The 16,090-nt window shown below is 42.1% G+C and overlaps 1 protein-coding gene across 10 annotated transcripts in view; it reads right to left on the bottom strand.

The window, feature by feature from the left end:
• Positions 1 to 16,090, bottom strand: part of LOC126297914 (thrombospondin type-1 domain-containing protein 7A-like) — a 1,219,654-nt gene that overhangs the window by 794,219 nt on the left and 409,345 nt on the right. For 6 of the 10 annotated variants that reach the window (XM_049989225.1, XM_049989222.1, XM_049989223.1 and 3 more), the window contains exon 3: positions 1,882 to 2,052. The exons of the other annotated variants lie outside the window; for them this stretch is intronic. In XM_049989225.1, the coding sequence (XP_049845182.1) occupies positions 1,882 to 2,052 (171 nt within the window). The remainder of the gene's footprint in view (positions 1 to 1,881; positions 2,053 to 16,090) is intronic. 10 annotated transcript variants of the gene reach the window in all.

Below are 16,090 nucleotides of genomic sequence, written 5' to 3'. Positions count from 1 at the left end.
GTTCTCAAGTTTTGAACTAGAGTATGTAGTTGCCGAGAACCGGTAGTGTGGAATTTCACGGAGAAGAAAACTGTCCAAGCAGACAGCGAAGAAGTACGAGAGGAACCTTTTAAAGTAACAAATACAGAAAATTATACGTAATATCTTAACTTAAAACCACAGTATGAGTGAAGGCGAAAGAGAAGCAGATCCATTGAGACAATTATGAGCAGCCTTGGAACAACCAAACGTTGTGATCAAGGCCATTTTTATTTGTGTGACTTTTCTTATATATGCCAACTGACAGAAAGAGGTTAGACCGTCCAAGTCACCGATTTCGACTAGCATCGGCCTTCTAGTTGGGAGTCACTCCACTACACTTCTGTTTCCGAAAAAAAAAAAAAATCGAAGTCAAAGATCATGACGCAAAATCTATTTAGAGTCAAGTGGAATCGTTAGATCAATTGTCAATTGAAAATATGTAACTTCTACTGGCACGTATCAGACCCACAGCTTTAGAGTTTTCGAGAAATCGCATAATTAGTGATTTCGATCCATTGCAGGTATATCTGAAGAAGAGGTCCCTTAAAAGCCACGGCGGTGACCCTGCGATACACCACAGCTACCATCCTTCTGTTCTAGCCCGAGGGCGCTGAAATTGACTGTTCTGAAGGCGGACAGCAATGCGAAGGACCATGGCAACACTTAGGAAAGATTTTATCTCCTAAAACATACGTTTGACTGATCTGAATGACTGATCATTTAATTACTCGGAAACTTTCAGACTGCGAACACGATACGTATAAATAAAATACGCTTAGTTTCAAGTAATCTGACGATAGCACCTACCATGAAATGGATCACTTGTCGTGAATCTTGATCTAGAATTTTCCGAAAACCAAAGCGGTCTGATCTAATGCTTTCCACACGAGCTACATTCGGGTGGCCTTCTACTAGTAAGGTGGGTCTGACCTCTCCTTATGCGCCATTAACACACATAAATGCGAAAATTACGCAATACTAAAATATTTTCTCTATTAATCACACGCTGGGATGATATGTGGACTTGGGGCACAACTCGAAAGATACTTTTCTGTGCCTAAAGTAATAAGAAAAGGGTAAAGTAAAGTGGTAATGAGATAAAGAATTAGGAAAATCTCCTTTGACTCAAATAATTTAACTAAAGAAAGTCAGAAAAATATTAAAGGTTTTCCTCATTTTCAAAATGCACACCTTTAGGAAGCAAACGCTATAAGCCATCAAACTTTTCGTACAAATGTAAAGGCAAACGTATGGCTACTCTGGAAGAGTGATTTATACTAAAAAAGTAGAAAATACAAAATTATTTCAATGCTGCGAGGAAACTGGTGTAGAGGGAATATTCTGGGGCTGTACATTCCGCACAAACGGGAGAGAGGGTCCTTGTTACAGCCAACATGCTTCGAACATCAAAGTGGTTGATAAAGGTATTAGCGGAGGTAAGTAGCTAGGAGTATAACAACAGTAAAAGCAATGCAGTGTTGAAGGGAGACAATGCCCGCACACAAACCTACAAAGAAAGCGGGATACCGGTAATGAAATTAAGCACAGGAATGTGAACGGAATGGAAGAGCGAGCGTGTAGTGCCTAACGAGGTATTACCATTCGCAAGCTGTCACCCGGAAAGTAGCTCATTTGCGAAAAAAATACGGGTAACACTGCAAAGCAACTCGGACCGAAAGGAAGGTAATGATATCGATAAAATCACAGAAGCAAGTTAGAAAGAAAAGAAGCAGTGAAAGGAACGTCGCCACTGCTACAAGGGAAACAATTTCAAAGGGAAAAGAAAATTGTGTCGGGAGACAGATTTCATTGCGCACAAAGGGGAGAGCAGAAGGGAGTGTAGTAAGAGGAGAGGAATACCCTTCTGGTGGCCGCATTCGAGGATGCAGGCTGCTGCGGTGGCCGGCTGCATGGAACGGTCGCACTGGTACTCGAGCACAGCGCGTCCGTCGATGTGGGCGCACCACACCGTACGCCACTGCAAGCCGTCCCCGCACGACCCAGTGTTGGGGAAGCAGGGGCCCCAGCCGCCTGCAACAGCGCCACACTCCCTGTTAACCAATCCATTCCTGCCACTCTCCAGCGACAATTCGGACATAAAAATCGCTGAAATTACTCCAGCCTTGAAGACGTGAACTTCGAGTGGCAATTCGATCGGGCAGACTAAATCTGGCGAGAGTTCTCTGTGCGTTGTGTTTGTCGTAAGTCATAGCCCAAAATTTGCTTGAAAGATTTCACTGCTGGGGCAACCCAATAATATCTAAAAGGATGATATTCATTGAGACTGAACCCATAGGCGAACTTGAATATTGGTAACTTATCAGAAACTTTGTGCTTGTGACGTGGCACATTATCTGCTTCACTATTAATAAAAAAAGGACAACATCGGTCTAATGCGTTGTGAAATGGTTTGTCCAAAAGCAATAAATAAAGTAGATTAGAGAAATACCTGACATAGCTTATTTGCTGTACATGATTTAGACCATTATCGACAGTTTCACAAAACATTTCACCGTTTGAAACTTCCTGGCAGATTAAAACTGTGTGCCTGACCGTGACTCGAACTCGAGAACTTTGCTTTACACGGGCAACGTTTCTCTTTTCAGTCTACATTTTTCAAAACGGTGGGAATGGTCCCCGGGGCATAGTGGGTAAGGGTCATTTTACATCGCCTGACCACAATGTCTCCGACGCCACACAGGAACATATTGAAGGGATAAATGATCACACCAAAACATTCAGTCCGCAGATCGTGGTCGTGCGGTAGCGTTCTCACTCCCCACGCCCGGGTTCCGGGGTTCGATTCCCGGCGGGGTCAGGGATTTTCTCTGCCTCGTGATGACTTGGTGTTGTGTGATGTCCTTAGGTTAGTTAGGTTTAAGTAGTTCTAAGTTCTAGGGGACTGATGACCATAGATGTTAAGTCCCATAGTGCTCAGAGCTATTTGAACCAAAATATTCATTTATTTGTTGACAAAAAATTACTCTTCGTCTTCCATGACGTGTCCCTGTCACCAAGACTTTAAAAGAAGAAGGGACATGTACTACTTGCGTGAAAAAGAAAACAAACAAGAAGTAGCACTTATGAAACACGCACATGCACCGTCGATACTTCGCGGACGCCGTCGCCCCATCTTCGTATCATGATTCTCGAAATGTCGTGTAGGCATCGTTATATGTTCAAATCACCTACTTGTGAATGTGTCAACTTTATTTCCTGGCGCGAATGATCGAGCTACGGGGTGGGTCGTGGAAGATTCTCCGCAAGAAGTTCGAAAAGCACTGGCTTTTTCTTCACAATGGCGGTCGTTTAAATAGTTCCATACTTCCATGAATCCCATAACACCACCTCCGAACAAATAATGAATCACGTCACCTCTGATTGCCGGCCGCTGTGGCCGAGCGGTTCTAGGCGCCTCAGTCCGGAACCGCGCTGCTGCTACGGTCGCAGGTTCGAAACCTGCCTCGGGCATGGATGTGTGTGATGTCCTTAGGTTAGTTAAGTTTAAGTAGTTCTAAATCTCGGGGACTGATGGCCTCAGATGTTAAGTTCCATAGTGCTTAGAGCCATTTGACCTCTGAACTATGTGAGAGATTTGTGTTGCACCCTCTGGTAATAAACAGCGTCCGGGTAGAGGAGAGTGTGTGAATCGACATAAACTGGTAAAATTCATAAAAAGTGTGCCAACATTTGACGCACAAAATACCATATCTCTTTCGCTGGCTCACAATGTAGCCAGTTGAAATGAAATGAAACGTGTGTGAATTCCGAAGGGATAAAACGGCTGAGGTCATCGGTCCCTAGATTTACATACTACTTAAACTAACTTATGCTAAGAACAACACACACACCCATGCCCGAGGGAGGTTCAAAGTGGCTCTGAGCACTATTGGACTTAACTTCTTAGGTCATCAGTCCCCTAGAACTTAGAACTACTTAAACCTAAGTAACCTAAGGACAGCACAAACATCCATGCCAGAGGCAGGATTCGAACCTGCGTCCGTAGCGGTCCCGCGGTTCCAGACTGTAGCGCTTAGAACCGCTTGGCCAATCGGGCCGGCTCCCGAGGGAAGACTCGAACCTCCTGCGGGTGGGGCCGCGCAATCCGTGACATGTCGCCTCAAACCACGCTGCCACCCGCGCAACGTAGCCGGAGTATGTCTGTATCCTGACGTTGCAGTTCACACATCAAGGTGAATCGGTGAGATGGATCCTATGGAGTCTCTCCTGAGTAATCTGTTTTTTGTTCACCGGCACGTAGCGTATCGAAAGCACGTCTGATTCTAGCGTTACCGCGTAAACAGTGCGCCATACTACATTCCAATGCACGGTACGATACGTCAATTCGACGACATCAGGCTACCAGTGGTGAAATAGGGTGCGATAGACGTCATAGGCTTTTGGTAGGCGAGAGACTGGGAGAACGTTTCTTAGGCAGTCATATTCGAGGTAAATCCTCCCAAAATGGGAAAGTGGCACCTGTAATACAGTATGCGCCACGAGAGGGTCTAGGGAAGATTGTGCCAGAGTCTCTATCAATAAGCCATTGAGGTTGGTCGGGCATCACAGCCAAAGCTTGAGGTGCATACAATATATAGAGGGACTGCTCGATCATGAAACCGACTGAGCTACCCAAGCACGACTCACGACCCGTCCTCACAGCTGCACTTCCGCCTGCACTTTATCTCCTGCCTTCCAAACTTCACAGAAGGTCTCCCTCGAAAAATAGCTTCTGTTAATTATGTAAAGTAGGAGACAAGGTATGGGCGGAAGTACAGCTGTGAGGAGGGGGTCCTGAGCATGCTCGCGTCCGTAGACCACTTGCCCGGAAAAGGAAAAGTTCTCGAGTAGGAATATCAGTTGGGCACATAGTTTTTATTTTCCAGGATGTTTCATATCAGCGCTCACGCCGCTGCAGAGTGCAATCTCATTTTGGATTTGACAGTGTTACCTTTTTTTTGTTTCCAGGTTTTGTTCAGAAAGAATGATTTTATTGAAACATCATTTAATTTCCGAGAGTCTTCTGTTATCTAAATGTCCTGAATTTAATATTTGATTCGAAGGCAACAATCTTGACAGTTACATACCACACCAATGTAGTTTTCTATGCGCAGAATTGTTAGTGGCTCGGAAAGCTGAACTTTCTGACACTTCATTTAAGTAGCTAGAGCAGCTGTTCGCTGAATATGGTAGGATATGGAAGAATGGTTCGATGAAGCTCTACACATTTGTCTATCCTGTGGAAGCATCTTCATATATGCACAGCTAGTGTCACCTGCACCCACACAAACTTGCTCATTGTAGTCAATCCCTAACCTCCCTGCACTGTTTTTATATTCTTCACATCTCTTCATAGCAAGGTTCACTTCTGCTTGATTTCTCAGAATATGTGCTGCCAACCGATCCCTACTTTTCTTGGGCCGTAGGGCGTAGAGTTGTGTGTTCCTCAGCTGAATCCTAGCAATACCAATACATTTCTCATAGCACGCATTACAAGTTGGAGTGGGGGGGGCGGGGGGGCGGTGCAGTATGCCCATCCGAAAAAGAATTTTAAAAATCTAAATTCGTTAACTCTTGTTGAATTACATTAATACCATAGTTTTTAAAGAGGTGCTGATGTTGTAGTTGCGTCTTTAAAATGAAACTATCTTTTAGCACATTCTTAGCAACATAAACACATTTTCAGTAACGTGTACTACCGATGGGTGGTACTATGTGCCAACTCTAAAAATATTTAAGAAATGAAAATTTAGTTAATTGCTGTTGATTTTTACTCGCAACATATTTTTTAAAGAGATACTGATGTCGAAGTATGGTTCTGAATCTGCAAATATTTAATATATGAAAATTGTTGGGAAAGAGGTAACTACTACTGAGACTTAAATTTTTGGTTTACGTTTAACTCAAAAATTTGAAACATTTATGGAATCAGGTAGAAGAATTCATTAGAAATAATAATTTTTTCAAAATTTTAAAATATAAAGTAACTGTATAGATTACAGTATTTTCTCTCATTTGCTCGAACAAGGAGAAAGTGGTTACTACGAAGGTTTTGATAAAAATTCCTTTCTTCAGGTTCTGAGTAAAGATTGAACCTTAAATCCTTCAGATGTTTCTTACTTTTTCGGTTGCTACAGACGTATTGTGTAGCCAAACGTTTCTTTACACCCACTGCTGTTATTTCTAAACATGATAGCCTCAGCTGCCTGTTAACGTAAACTTTAATTTTCTGCGAAAGATTTCACTTGCATCTTGTTATCTGGAGGTGGAATTAGCTTTCAGTGAAATGGTCCAGCTCGTAACTCATTCTAAAGAAATTCGATTGAGGGATAAGGTTGCGAATTTTGGCAGGATAGTTCAGTAAATTCAAGTATTTTCTCTGAAACTAGGTATGATGGTCATTGTGCATTATTTATTTATATCAATGGCTGCATTTCGATTATGAAAACTGAGACCTATAGGCTCACCAATGATTGTAGTTTCACTTGCCTCTGTACAGGATTACTCTTCAAAATTTGAAGGAGCGTTCGGCACCCGATTCATACAGTACGCTTTAAAGTTTCGTGATCTCTAAGGACCTGGGCACATGTGGAGAGTGGAAAATCACTCTGATAGGACTTCGACGTCGTACGTCCCAACCAGCACGTTATATCTGGACTCACTCGGTTCTCTCCCTCGAATCACTATTACAAAAATACGCCTATGACGTTGAAGAATTACTCCTGCGCTTCTGTAGACTCGAACACATACCCTAACTTCACACGGTAACTTTCGGTTGCATAGTGTATCTCATTGCGGTGTTGAAGGTATTGTTTTCTTCTGTGGCCATAGCATAGCCCTTTACACCGGCCTTATGTAAGGGGCCAGGTCGTGGGATGTGCTGTGCTAACAGAAATACTGCGGTAAATCCATTCTGTGGAAAGTTGGAATACAGACCAGCCGGTTGCTTTAGTTTTCGGGTCGTCCTGCATAATGGATGTTGTTAGCCAACGCATTTTTAGTATACGTAAAAGGGACTCCGTTTTTCATTTGATTCCCTCTGTACGTAGGAAAGTCCCAGTTTTGATTTGCTTGTAACTGTTTTCGGATATATGTTCCACAGCCTATTTCCGCAGAAGCGCATTTTTAATTACTTTGTGGTTTTTCGGTATTATCAACGTGCCTAAATCAGGTTTTAATATATTCCCTAACTGTTATATATTTCAAAGTTCTTTTTTACTTAGAAAGAGAAACGTCAAATTTATCTGAATAACATGAACTTTCGATCTCCTCGTAATGCATGGGAGGAACTTTTACATATTATAGTAGCAGGTGTATAATGGTACACACAGTTTTTGTCACCTTCTGCTGACATTTTACGTGGTGAAAGTTAAATGGCGATGGGGCCTTCTACCTCTCTATACAGAGCGCCCGAGTCACAGTTTATAATCCTGTAGTATCTAAAAAATCTTCAGCCTGAGTACTCGGAAGTGAGGATATAGTGACCGGAAATGAATACGCAGTTTTATATTGTAATAAGCAACATAAAACTCACGGAACCACGTTGGGACACTTTAATGATCGCCGTATATTGTCCTAATATTGTTGTGTATAATCAGAAGGGGTTCGATGCAGTTCCGCACTGTCGCCTGATAAACAAAGTAAGAGCCTACGGAATATCAGACCAGCTGTGTGGCTGGGTTGAAGAGTGTTTAGCAAACAGAACACAGCATGTTGTTATCAATGGAGAGACGTCTACAGACGTTAAAGTAACCTCTGGCGTGCCACAGGGGAGTGTTATGGGACCATTGCTTTTCACAATTTATATAAATGACCTAGTAGGTAGTGTCGGAAGTTCCATGCGGCTTTTCGCGGATGATGCTGTAGTATACAGAGAAGTTGCAGCATTAGAAAATTGCAACGAAATGCAGGAAGATCTGCAGCGGATAGGCACTTGGTGCAGGGAGTGGCAACTGACCCTTAACATAGAGAAATGTAATGTATTGCGATTACATAGAAAGAAGGATCCTTTATTGTATGATTATATGATAGCAGAACAAACACTGGTAGCAGTTACTTCTGTAAAATATCTGGGAGTATGCCTGCGGAACGATTTGAGGTGGAATGATCAAATAAAATTAATTGTTGGTAAGGCGGGGACTAGGTTGAGATTAATTGGGAGAGTCCTTAGAAAATGTAGTCCATTAACAAAGGAGGTGGCTTACAATACACTCGTTCGACCTATGCTTGAGTATTGCTCATCAGCGTGGGATCCGTACCAGATCGGGTTGACGGAGGAGATAGAGAAGATCCAAAGAAGAGCGGCGCGTTTCGTCACAGGGTTATTTGGTAACCGTGATAGCGTTACGGAGATGTTTAGAAAACTCAAGTGGCAGACTCTGCCAGAGAGGCGCTCTGTATCGTAGTGTAGCTTGCTCGCCAGGTTTCGAGAGGGTGCGTTTCTGGATGAGGTATCGAATATATTGCTTCCCCCTACTTATACCTCACGAGGAGATAACGAATGTAAAATTAGAGAGATTAGAGCGCGCACGGAGGCTTTCAGACAGTCGTTCTTCCCGCGAGTCATACGCGACAGAAAACGGAGGTAATGACAGTGGCACGTAAAGTGCCCTCCACCACACACCGATGGGTGGCTTGCGGAGTATAAATGTAGATGTAGATGTAGTTTGCCCACTGACCAGTAATAGCTGAAAAGTTTCGCAACGCTTCTTACGATGGGTCGGGCCCCTGGTAAATAACACAGGACTGGTAAGTAATTGGGAACGGACTTAAATCACAGTCCAAAATACTTTCGCCTACTTAATACTACTGTCAATGTTTATTGTCGCCAACCGTTGTGAACGAGCGGTTCTAGGCGCTTCAGTCCGGAACCGCGAGACTGCTACGGTCGCAGGTTCGAATCCTGCCTCAGGCATGGATATGTGAGATGTCCTTAGGTTAGTTAGGTTTAAGTAATTCTAAGTTCTAGGGGACTGATGACCTCAGATGTTAAGTCCCACAGTGCTCAGAGCCATTTGAACCATTCGTTTATTGTCGTCTGCAAATATAGGAAAGGAAGAACCTCAGAGAAATTCTGCTATATACACTGCACCCTTGCAAGAGTCGTCAGGCGAATTTTTCTCGTGTTTCGGCAGATATATGAAATTTCGTTTTTGTAATGGGCTGCTGGAGTCAACCTGAACAAATACTGATCATCTCTTTCAAGCGACGCCCATTGTCGACGGTTTATTGCCTGTTACAAACAAAATTATCTTGGAAGTGGAAATTTACGTGGTTATTTGATAGAACAGTCACAAATGACTCCATTCGCATATTAGTTTTATCGATACTTGTCAGCGGGGGCCGCGAGGGGTAGCGGCTCGGTCTTAGGCGTCCTGTCACGATTCGCGCGGCTCCCCCCGTCGAAGATTCGAGTCCTCCCTCGGGCATAGGTGTGTGTTGTCCTTAGCGTAAGTTAGTTTAATTTAGACTATTTAGTGTGTAAGCTTCGGGACCGATGACCTCAGCAGTTTGGTCCCATAAGATCTCACCACAAAAATTTGGTTAATGGGGACATTATAACACGAAGGGAAACCAATACGCCATCATCGACTCGCGTGAAACTCTGGCCTTCGCAGACTGCTACCGCCATAGAGCAGCACTGCACAGTCTCTCCTGGAGTACTGGTCACCATTCGTGTTTCTCTGTCCCTGTTAGTGCACATCGACAAAACAAATGTCGTACCAATTTTGGACGGCCCTATCGATTGGACATGAAAAATTTCCACTTTGAAAGTCGTTTTGTTTATAACTGGGAACGAATCGATGATTTCTGTCGACATTCCATGTGGCATGAAAGACATAATGAGCAATATTTTTATTTTTTGCCCGGATTCCAGCTATACACTGCGCAAACGAAATGGAAAATGTATGTCGAGACACCAGAGAAAATCCTCCTGACGACTCTCAGGAGAAACATCGGGTATATACAGTCAACACGATGTAATAAGAGTAAGGGCCAATATTCAGGGATATGACAGGAACGATCATTTGAAAAAAGCTTCATATGGACATAAATTCTATTCAAACTGGTTATTTGTATTTGCACATGCTCTGACCAAACCGCCACACACCTTCACTAAAGAAGAATATGCAGCTACGACGTACGTTTAAAGCTTCTGGGGTGGTAAGACTCCTGCTGCTGTCGGACAATACCGTCAGCGCTTTCCGACACATCGAATTCCTGATCTAAAGCGTTTAGCAGAGTTTTCAGCACAGTTCCTATTTTTCTTCTAAACATGTGGATCGACAACCAGAGCAGGAACAGCAAAGCATTGTTGAAATGGTACAGTGTAGTCCTACTACCAGCACACGACGATTTTCTGCACCTATCATCGTCCCATGAATGTGTTTTGCTTCAAACGATCGTTCCTGACATACCCCTAAATATTTTCCATTCCTCTTGGGACGCATTGTATGGCACTCAACGTACGGTTTTATCTTCGAAAAATTCTATAGCATAAAGAAGTTAACAGAAATGAGGCGATGATGCTGGTGGTGAACTCACAGGCGCAGGTTGCCGAGACGAGAACCATCGCTCTGATGATTGTCTACAGGTCACCGATAATACACGATGGAATAGCGTTGTTCAAGCAACAGAAGACACACAACCCAGCAGAGTCTAGGACTTGGCGTTTGCTGATTGTGGGAAAGTTGTTGGAAAACTACGCATCACTCAGGAATATTTTAGGAAAAATACTCTCTGCCAAGTGAGTATTTTTCTGCGTGGGAAAGAGAATTCTATTCAGGAGAAACGAATGTTGCTAACACATAATTCTACTGGTGATACGAAAAAACCAAGCTAGCTAATCTAGCGTTAAGGCACACCATGAATTTGGCAGAACGCCAGGGGAGGTATACACTTACTGTGGAACCTTTCGCTGCTTCACGAGATTTGAGACACTTCATCACTGAAGGGTTTGTTAGTGAACATAGTAGTTAAATATCAGTAACTGACACTGGTGCTGAATACCTAGTCCAATACATCCGAGCTGTCATCATGAGTAACGAAAATCCAGCGTCCGGATGTGCAGCGGTCTCACATACACAACATACAGTAAATTGCTTGACCCGCGCAGTCCGTGGTGGTGGTATGCACTGTAGTTATACTGCAGTTAACCTGTCAATCTTCTGGTTTTCTCAGAGGCATAATTAACATACAGAAATCTACCCTGAGATTATCATTTATAGAAACTACAATTGATTTAGCTATGGTCCATAGGAGATAATGTTTGTGGAAACAAAAACAATATAATGTATTGTAATTAAATTTCTACGCTGAAGATTCTAATTAGTTTATTTTTAATGGCTATTCTTTATGGACGTAAACACTTGTCATTAATTAATGCAATTAACATGAACAGCAATAAAAATACATTATCATGTAAATTAGCAACACATCATGAAACTAAGAAATTTCTCACTACAAGCATTTCACGGCAGTGCAGCATAGCTCAATCACTCCTAATTCTTGTCACAGCGAGTGCGGGCGTGCCCAGTTCGGTTATTAATTGGTTTTCCACCAAGTAATATAAAATTAATTTTCTTTCATTTCTGAGTCAGAGAACCATATCATCAAATAGACAGAAGTGGTGTTTTAAGAGCTTGTACGAACTTTGGCAACACTGAGATACCCAAAGGCATCAATATCTCAGTCATTACCACAAAATAATTCGATCACTCCCGCGTGTTTCCGAAGTAGAAGGTTAAAGGGCACTAATAAGAAGAAAGAGACGATGAGAAAGTGAAAATACATTTGCACTGAAAATGTTAAGTTTCTAGAAATGTGGATGACATGTGGCACGTAGTAACTATTTTTTCCATATTCCGTGTTCGTTCACTTGAACCATAATAGAACCATAGATTAATAATCCACAACATCCGGTTCATGCTACAGTCCCTAAATTATCTTCGAATGGAACCAATATATTTTAAATTAATAATATTTATGAAACTGGTTCAAGATTCTTAAACTGTAAAGAAATCGAACTCAAGGGAACTCAGTGCGCTTTTGTGAGGCGAAAATTATTCTTTAACGTTTGTAACCTGTATCTGTAAAAAGCTACCGTTGTTACCAGATGCTTTTTTATAACACCGTCACACGGTGGTGCTCTATTCAAAGTTTTCCGGTCCGAATTGAAGTTCTGAGAGAAAAATTCTTAGCAGAAATTTTGCGGAGGAACGCTCTGGCATATACCTCTTGATCACCAGATTATACGTCAGCATTAACGTTGTTGTTGTTGTTGTTGTCTTCAGTCCTGAGACTGGTTTGATGCAGCTCTCCATGCTACTCTGTCCTGTGCTAGCATCTTCATCTCCGAGTACCTACTGCAACCTACATCCTTCTGAATCTGCTTAGTGTATTCATCTCTTGGTCTCCCTCTACGATTTTTCCCCTCCACGCTGCCCTCCAATGCTAAATTTGTGATCCCTTGATGTCTCAGAACATGTCCTACCAACCGATCCCTTCTTCTAGTCAAGTTGTGCCACAAACTTCTCTCCTCCCAATCCTATTCAATACCTCCTCATTAGTTACGTGATCTATCCACCTTATCTTCAGCATTCTTCTGTAGCACCACATTTCGAAAGCTTCTATTCTCTTCTTGTCCAAACCAGTTATAGCACATGTTTCACTTCCAAACATGGCTACACACCATACAAATACTTTCAGAAACGACTTCCTGATACTTAAATCTATATTCGATGTTAACAAATTTCTCTTCTTCAGAAACGCTTTCCTTGCCATTGCCAGTCTACATTTTATATCCTCTCTACTTCGACCATCATCAGTTATTTTACTTCCTAAATAGCAAAACTCCTTTACTACGTCTCATTTCCTAATCTAATTCCTTCAGCATCACTCGATTTAATTTGACTACATTCCATTATCCTCGTTTTGCTTTTGTTGATGTTCATCTTATATCCTCCTTTCAAGACACTGTCCATTCCGTACAACTGTTGCTGTCTCTGACAGAATTACAATGTCATCGGCTAACCTCAAAGTTTTTACTTCTTCTCTATGAATTTTGATACCTACTCCGAATTTTTCTTTTGTTTCCTGTACTGGTTGCTCAATATACAGATTGAATAACATCGGGGAGAGGCTACAATCCTGTCTCACTCCTTTCCCAACCACTGCTTCTCTTTCATGCCTCTCTACACTTATAACTGCCATCTGGTTTCTGTACAAATTGTAAATAGCCTTTCGCTCCCTGTGTTTTACCCCTGCCACCTTCAGAATTTGAAAGAGAGTATTCCAGTCAACATTGTCAAAAGCTTTTTCCAAGTCTACAAATGCTAGAAACGTAGGTTTGCCTTTTCTTAATCTTTCTTCTAAGATAAGTCGTAAGGTCAGTATTGCCTCACGTGTTCCAACATTTCTACGGAATCCACACTGATCCTCCCCGAGGTCCGCATCTACCAGTTTTTCCATTCGTCTGTAAAGAATTCGCGTTAGTATTTTGCAGCTGTGACTTATTAAACTGATAGTTCGGTAATTTTTCACATCTCTCAGCACCTGCTTTCTTTGGGATTGGAATTATTATATTCTTCTTGAAATCTGAGGGTATTTCGCCTGTCTCGTACATCTTTCTCAGCAGCTGGTAGAGTTTTGTTATGACTGGCTCTCCCAAGGCCGTCAGTAGTTCGAATGGAATGTTGTCTACTCCCGGGGCCATTTTCGATTAAGGTCTTTCAGTGCTCCGTGAAACTCTTCACGCAGTATCTTATCTCCCATTTCATTTTCATCTACATCCTCTTCCATTTCCATAATATTGTCCTCAAGTACATCGCCCTTGTATAAACCCTCTACATACTCCTTCCACCTTTCTGCCTTCCCTTCTTTGCTTAGAACTGGGTTACCATCTGAGTTCTTGATACTCATACAAGTGGTTCTCTTCTCTCCAAAGGTCTCTTTAATTTTCCTGTAGGCAGTATCTATCTTACCCTTAGTGAGATAAGCTTCTACATCCTTACATTTGTCCTCTAGCCATCCCTGTTTAGCCATTTTGCACTTCCTGTCGATCTCATTTTTGAGACGTTTGTATTTCTTTTTGCTTGCTTCATTTACTGCATTTTTATATTTTCTCCTTTCATCAATTAAATTCAATATTTCTTCTGTTACCCAAGGATTTCTAGCAGCCCTCGTCTTTTTACCTACTTCATCCTCTGCTGCCTTCACTACTTCATCCATCAGAGCTACCCATTCTTCTTCTACTGTGTTTCTTTCCCCCATTCCTTTCAATTGTTCCCTTATGCTCTCCTTGAAAGTCTGTACAACCTCTGGTTCTTTCAGCTTATCCAGATCCCATGTCCTTAAATTCCCACCTTTTTGCAGTTTCTTCAGTTTTAATCTACAGGTCATAACCAATGGATTGTGGTCAGACTCCACATCTGCCCCTGGAAATGTCCTACAATTTAAAACCTGATTCCTAAATCTCTGTCTTACCATTATATAATCTATTTGATACCTTTTAGTATCTCCAGGATTCTTCCATGTATACAACCTTCTTTTATGATTCTTGAACCAAGTGTTAGCTATGATTAAGGTGCAAAATTCTACCAGATGGCTTCCTCTTTCATTCCTTAGCCCCAAACCTTATTCACCAACTATGTTTCCTTCTCTCCCTTTTCCTACTGACGAATTCCAGTCACCCATGACTATTCAATTTTCGTCTCCCTTCAATACCTGAACGGTTATAACAAAATCCTCTTCAGACTTCAAAAGGGAGAAAGGTTCCTTGCGATCTGTCACTCAGATTTAGTCTAGGCTGTCGCCGTCGCCCTGTCAGAGAAAAATAACTTGTATCGTAATTTCGAAAGTTCTCTTTATATACTTCTCCATGACAACAGAAACAAAACACTACAGAAATGGTTCAAATGGCTCTGAGCACTATGGGACTTAGCGTCTGAGGTCATCAGTCCTCTAGAACTTAGAACTACTTAAACCTAACCAACCTAAGTACATCACACACATCCATGCCCGAGGCAGGATTCGAACCTGCGACGGTAACAGCAGCGCAGTTCCGGACTGTAGCGCCTAGAACCGCTATGCCACCCCTGCCGGAAAAACACTACTCGTCATAGGGACCACCTATACGTCAGGCACATCACTCGGAGGTCAGAAGAAAAAAAAATGTACAATATTTTTCTCGACAGCAGAGCGGTACTACCGGTTATTAGAAATGGTCATTGATAAGCGTAGGCTGACTAAGTTTGACTTGGCATTTGGCAGCAGATTTAAGTCTCTGACCTTCAGAGCGTCTCGTCGAAAGAGCTACTACCCTTACACCACGAGCTCGTTATCGCTTCCTTCTTGTTTCGAAAATATGCACAGTTTTCATGCTTTCTTTGCTTTGCAGTCATTAATCTCCTGGATCTGGGACTATTTTTGATTACGAGATTCCTCTTCTCCACAGTTTCGTCTCTTCTTTTGCTCCCCGTAGCTTCAAGATGTTGGAGCAAAACAAGGAACTCCACAAAACTATAATAATATACTTCATATGCACTATACATCCCAACAGACAAACTACGAACGAATTCCTTTTTCTATTAGGAGTACTAGCTTTCTGTACGAGGACTGGTCATGGATTGCAAAGAATGATTCTGGAATTGAAGTATCAATTTTCTGTCCATAATACTGAAGCTTCCATGGTTGGTAGCTTTCGCTAATTATTGTTCCACACAAAACGAAATACTACTGTTCATTATAGTTACAGACACACTTATTACTGTATTTCACAGAATATTTGTTGTATGTCAACACTAAATACTAGGCAGAAATAACCAAGTGAAGTGGCTCATGGACTCGCATGTGGGGGCAAGGTGGTGCAAATCCACGTCCGGTAATTCAGATTACGTTTCCAGCGGTTTCAAAAAATCGCTTAAGGCCAGTGCTGGGATGGACCTTTCGAAGTGGCTGCGGTCGAAAGCCTTCCCCATTCTTCCATAATCCTATCTGGTGCTCCGTCTCTAATAAACATTTCTCCGACAGATCTTTAAACAATAATCTTACTTCCTTTGTTTTATGTAAA

The sequence above is a fragment of the Schistocerca gregaria genome, chromosome X (assembly GCF_023897955.1).
Source record: "Schistocerca gregaria isolate iqSchGreg1 chromosome X, iqSchGreg1.2, whole genome shotgun sequence".
Lineage (NCBI taxonomy): Eukaryota > Metazoa > Arthropoda > Insecta > Orthoptera > Acrididae > Schistocerca > Schistocerca gregaria.
This window is presented reverse-complemented; position numbering and strand designations above follow the sequence as displayed.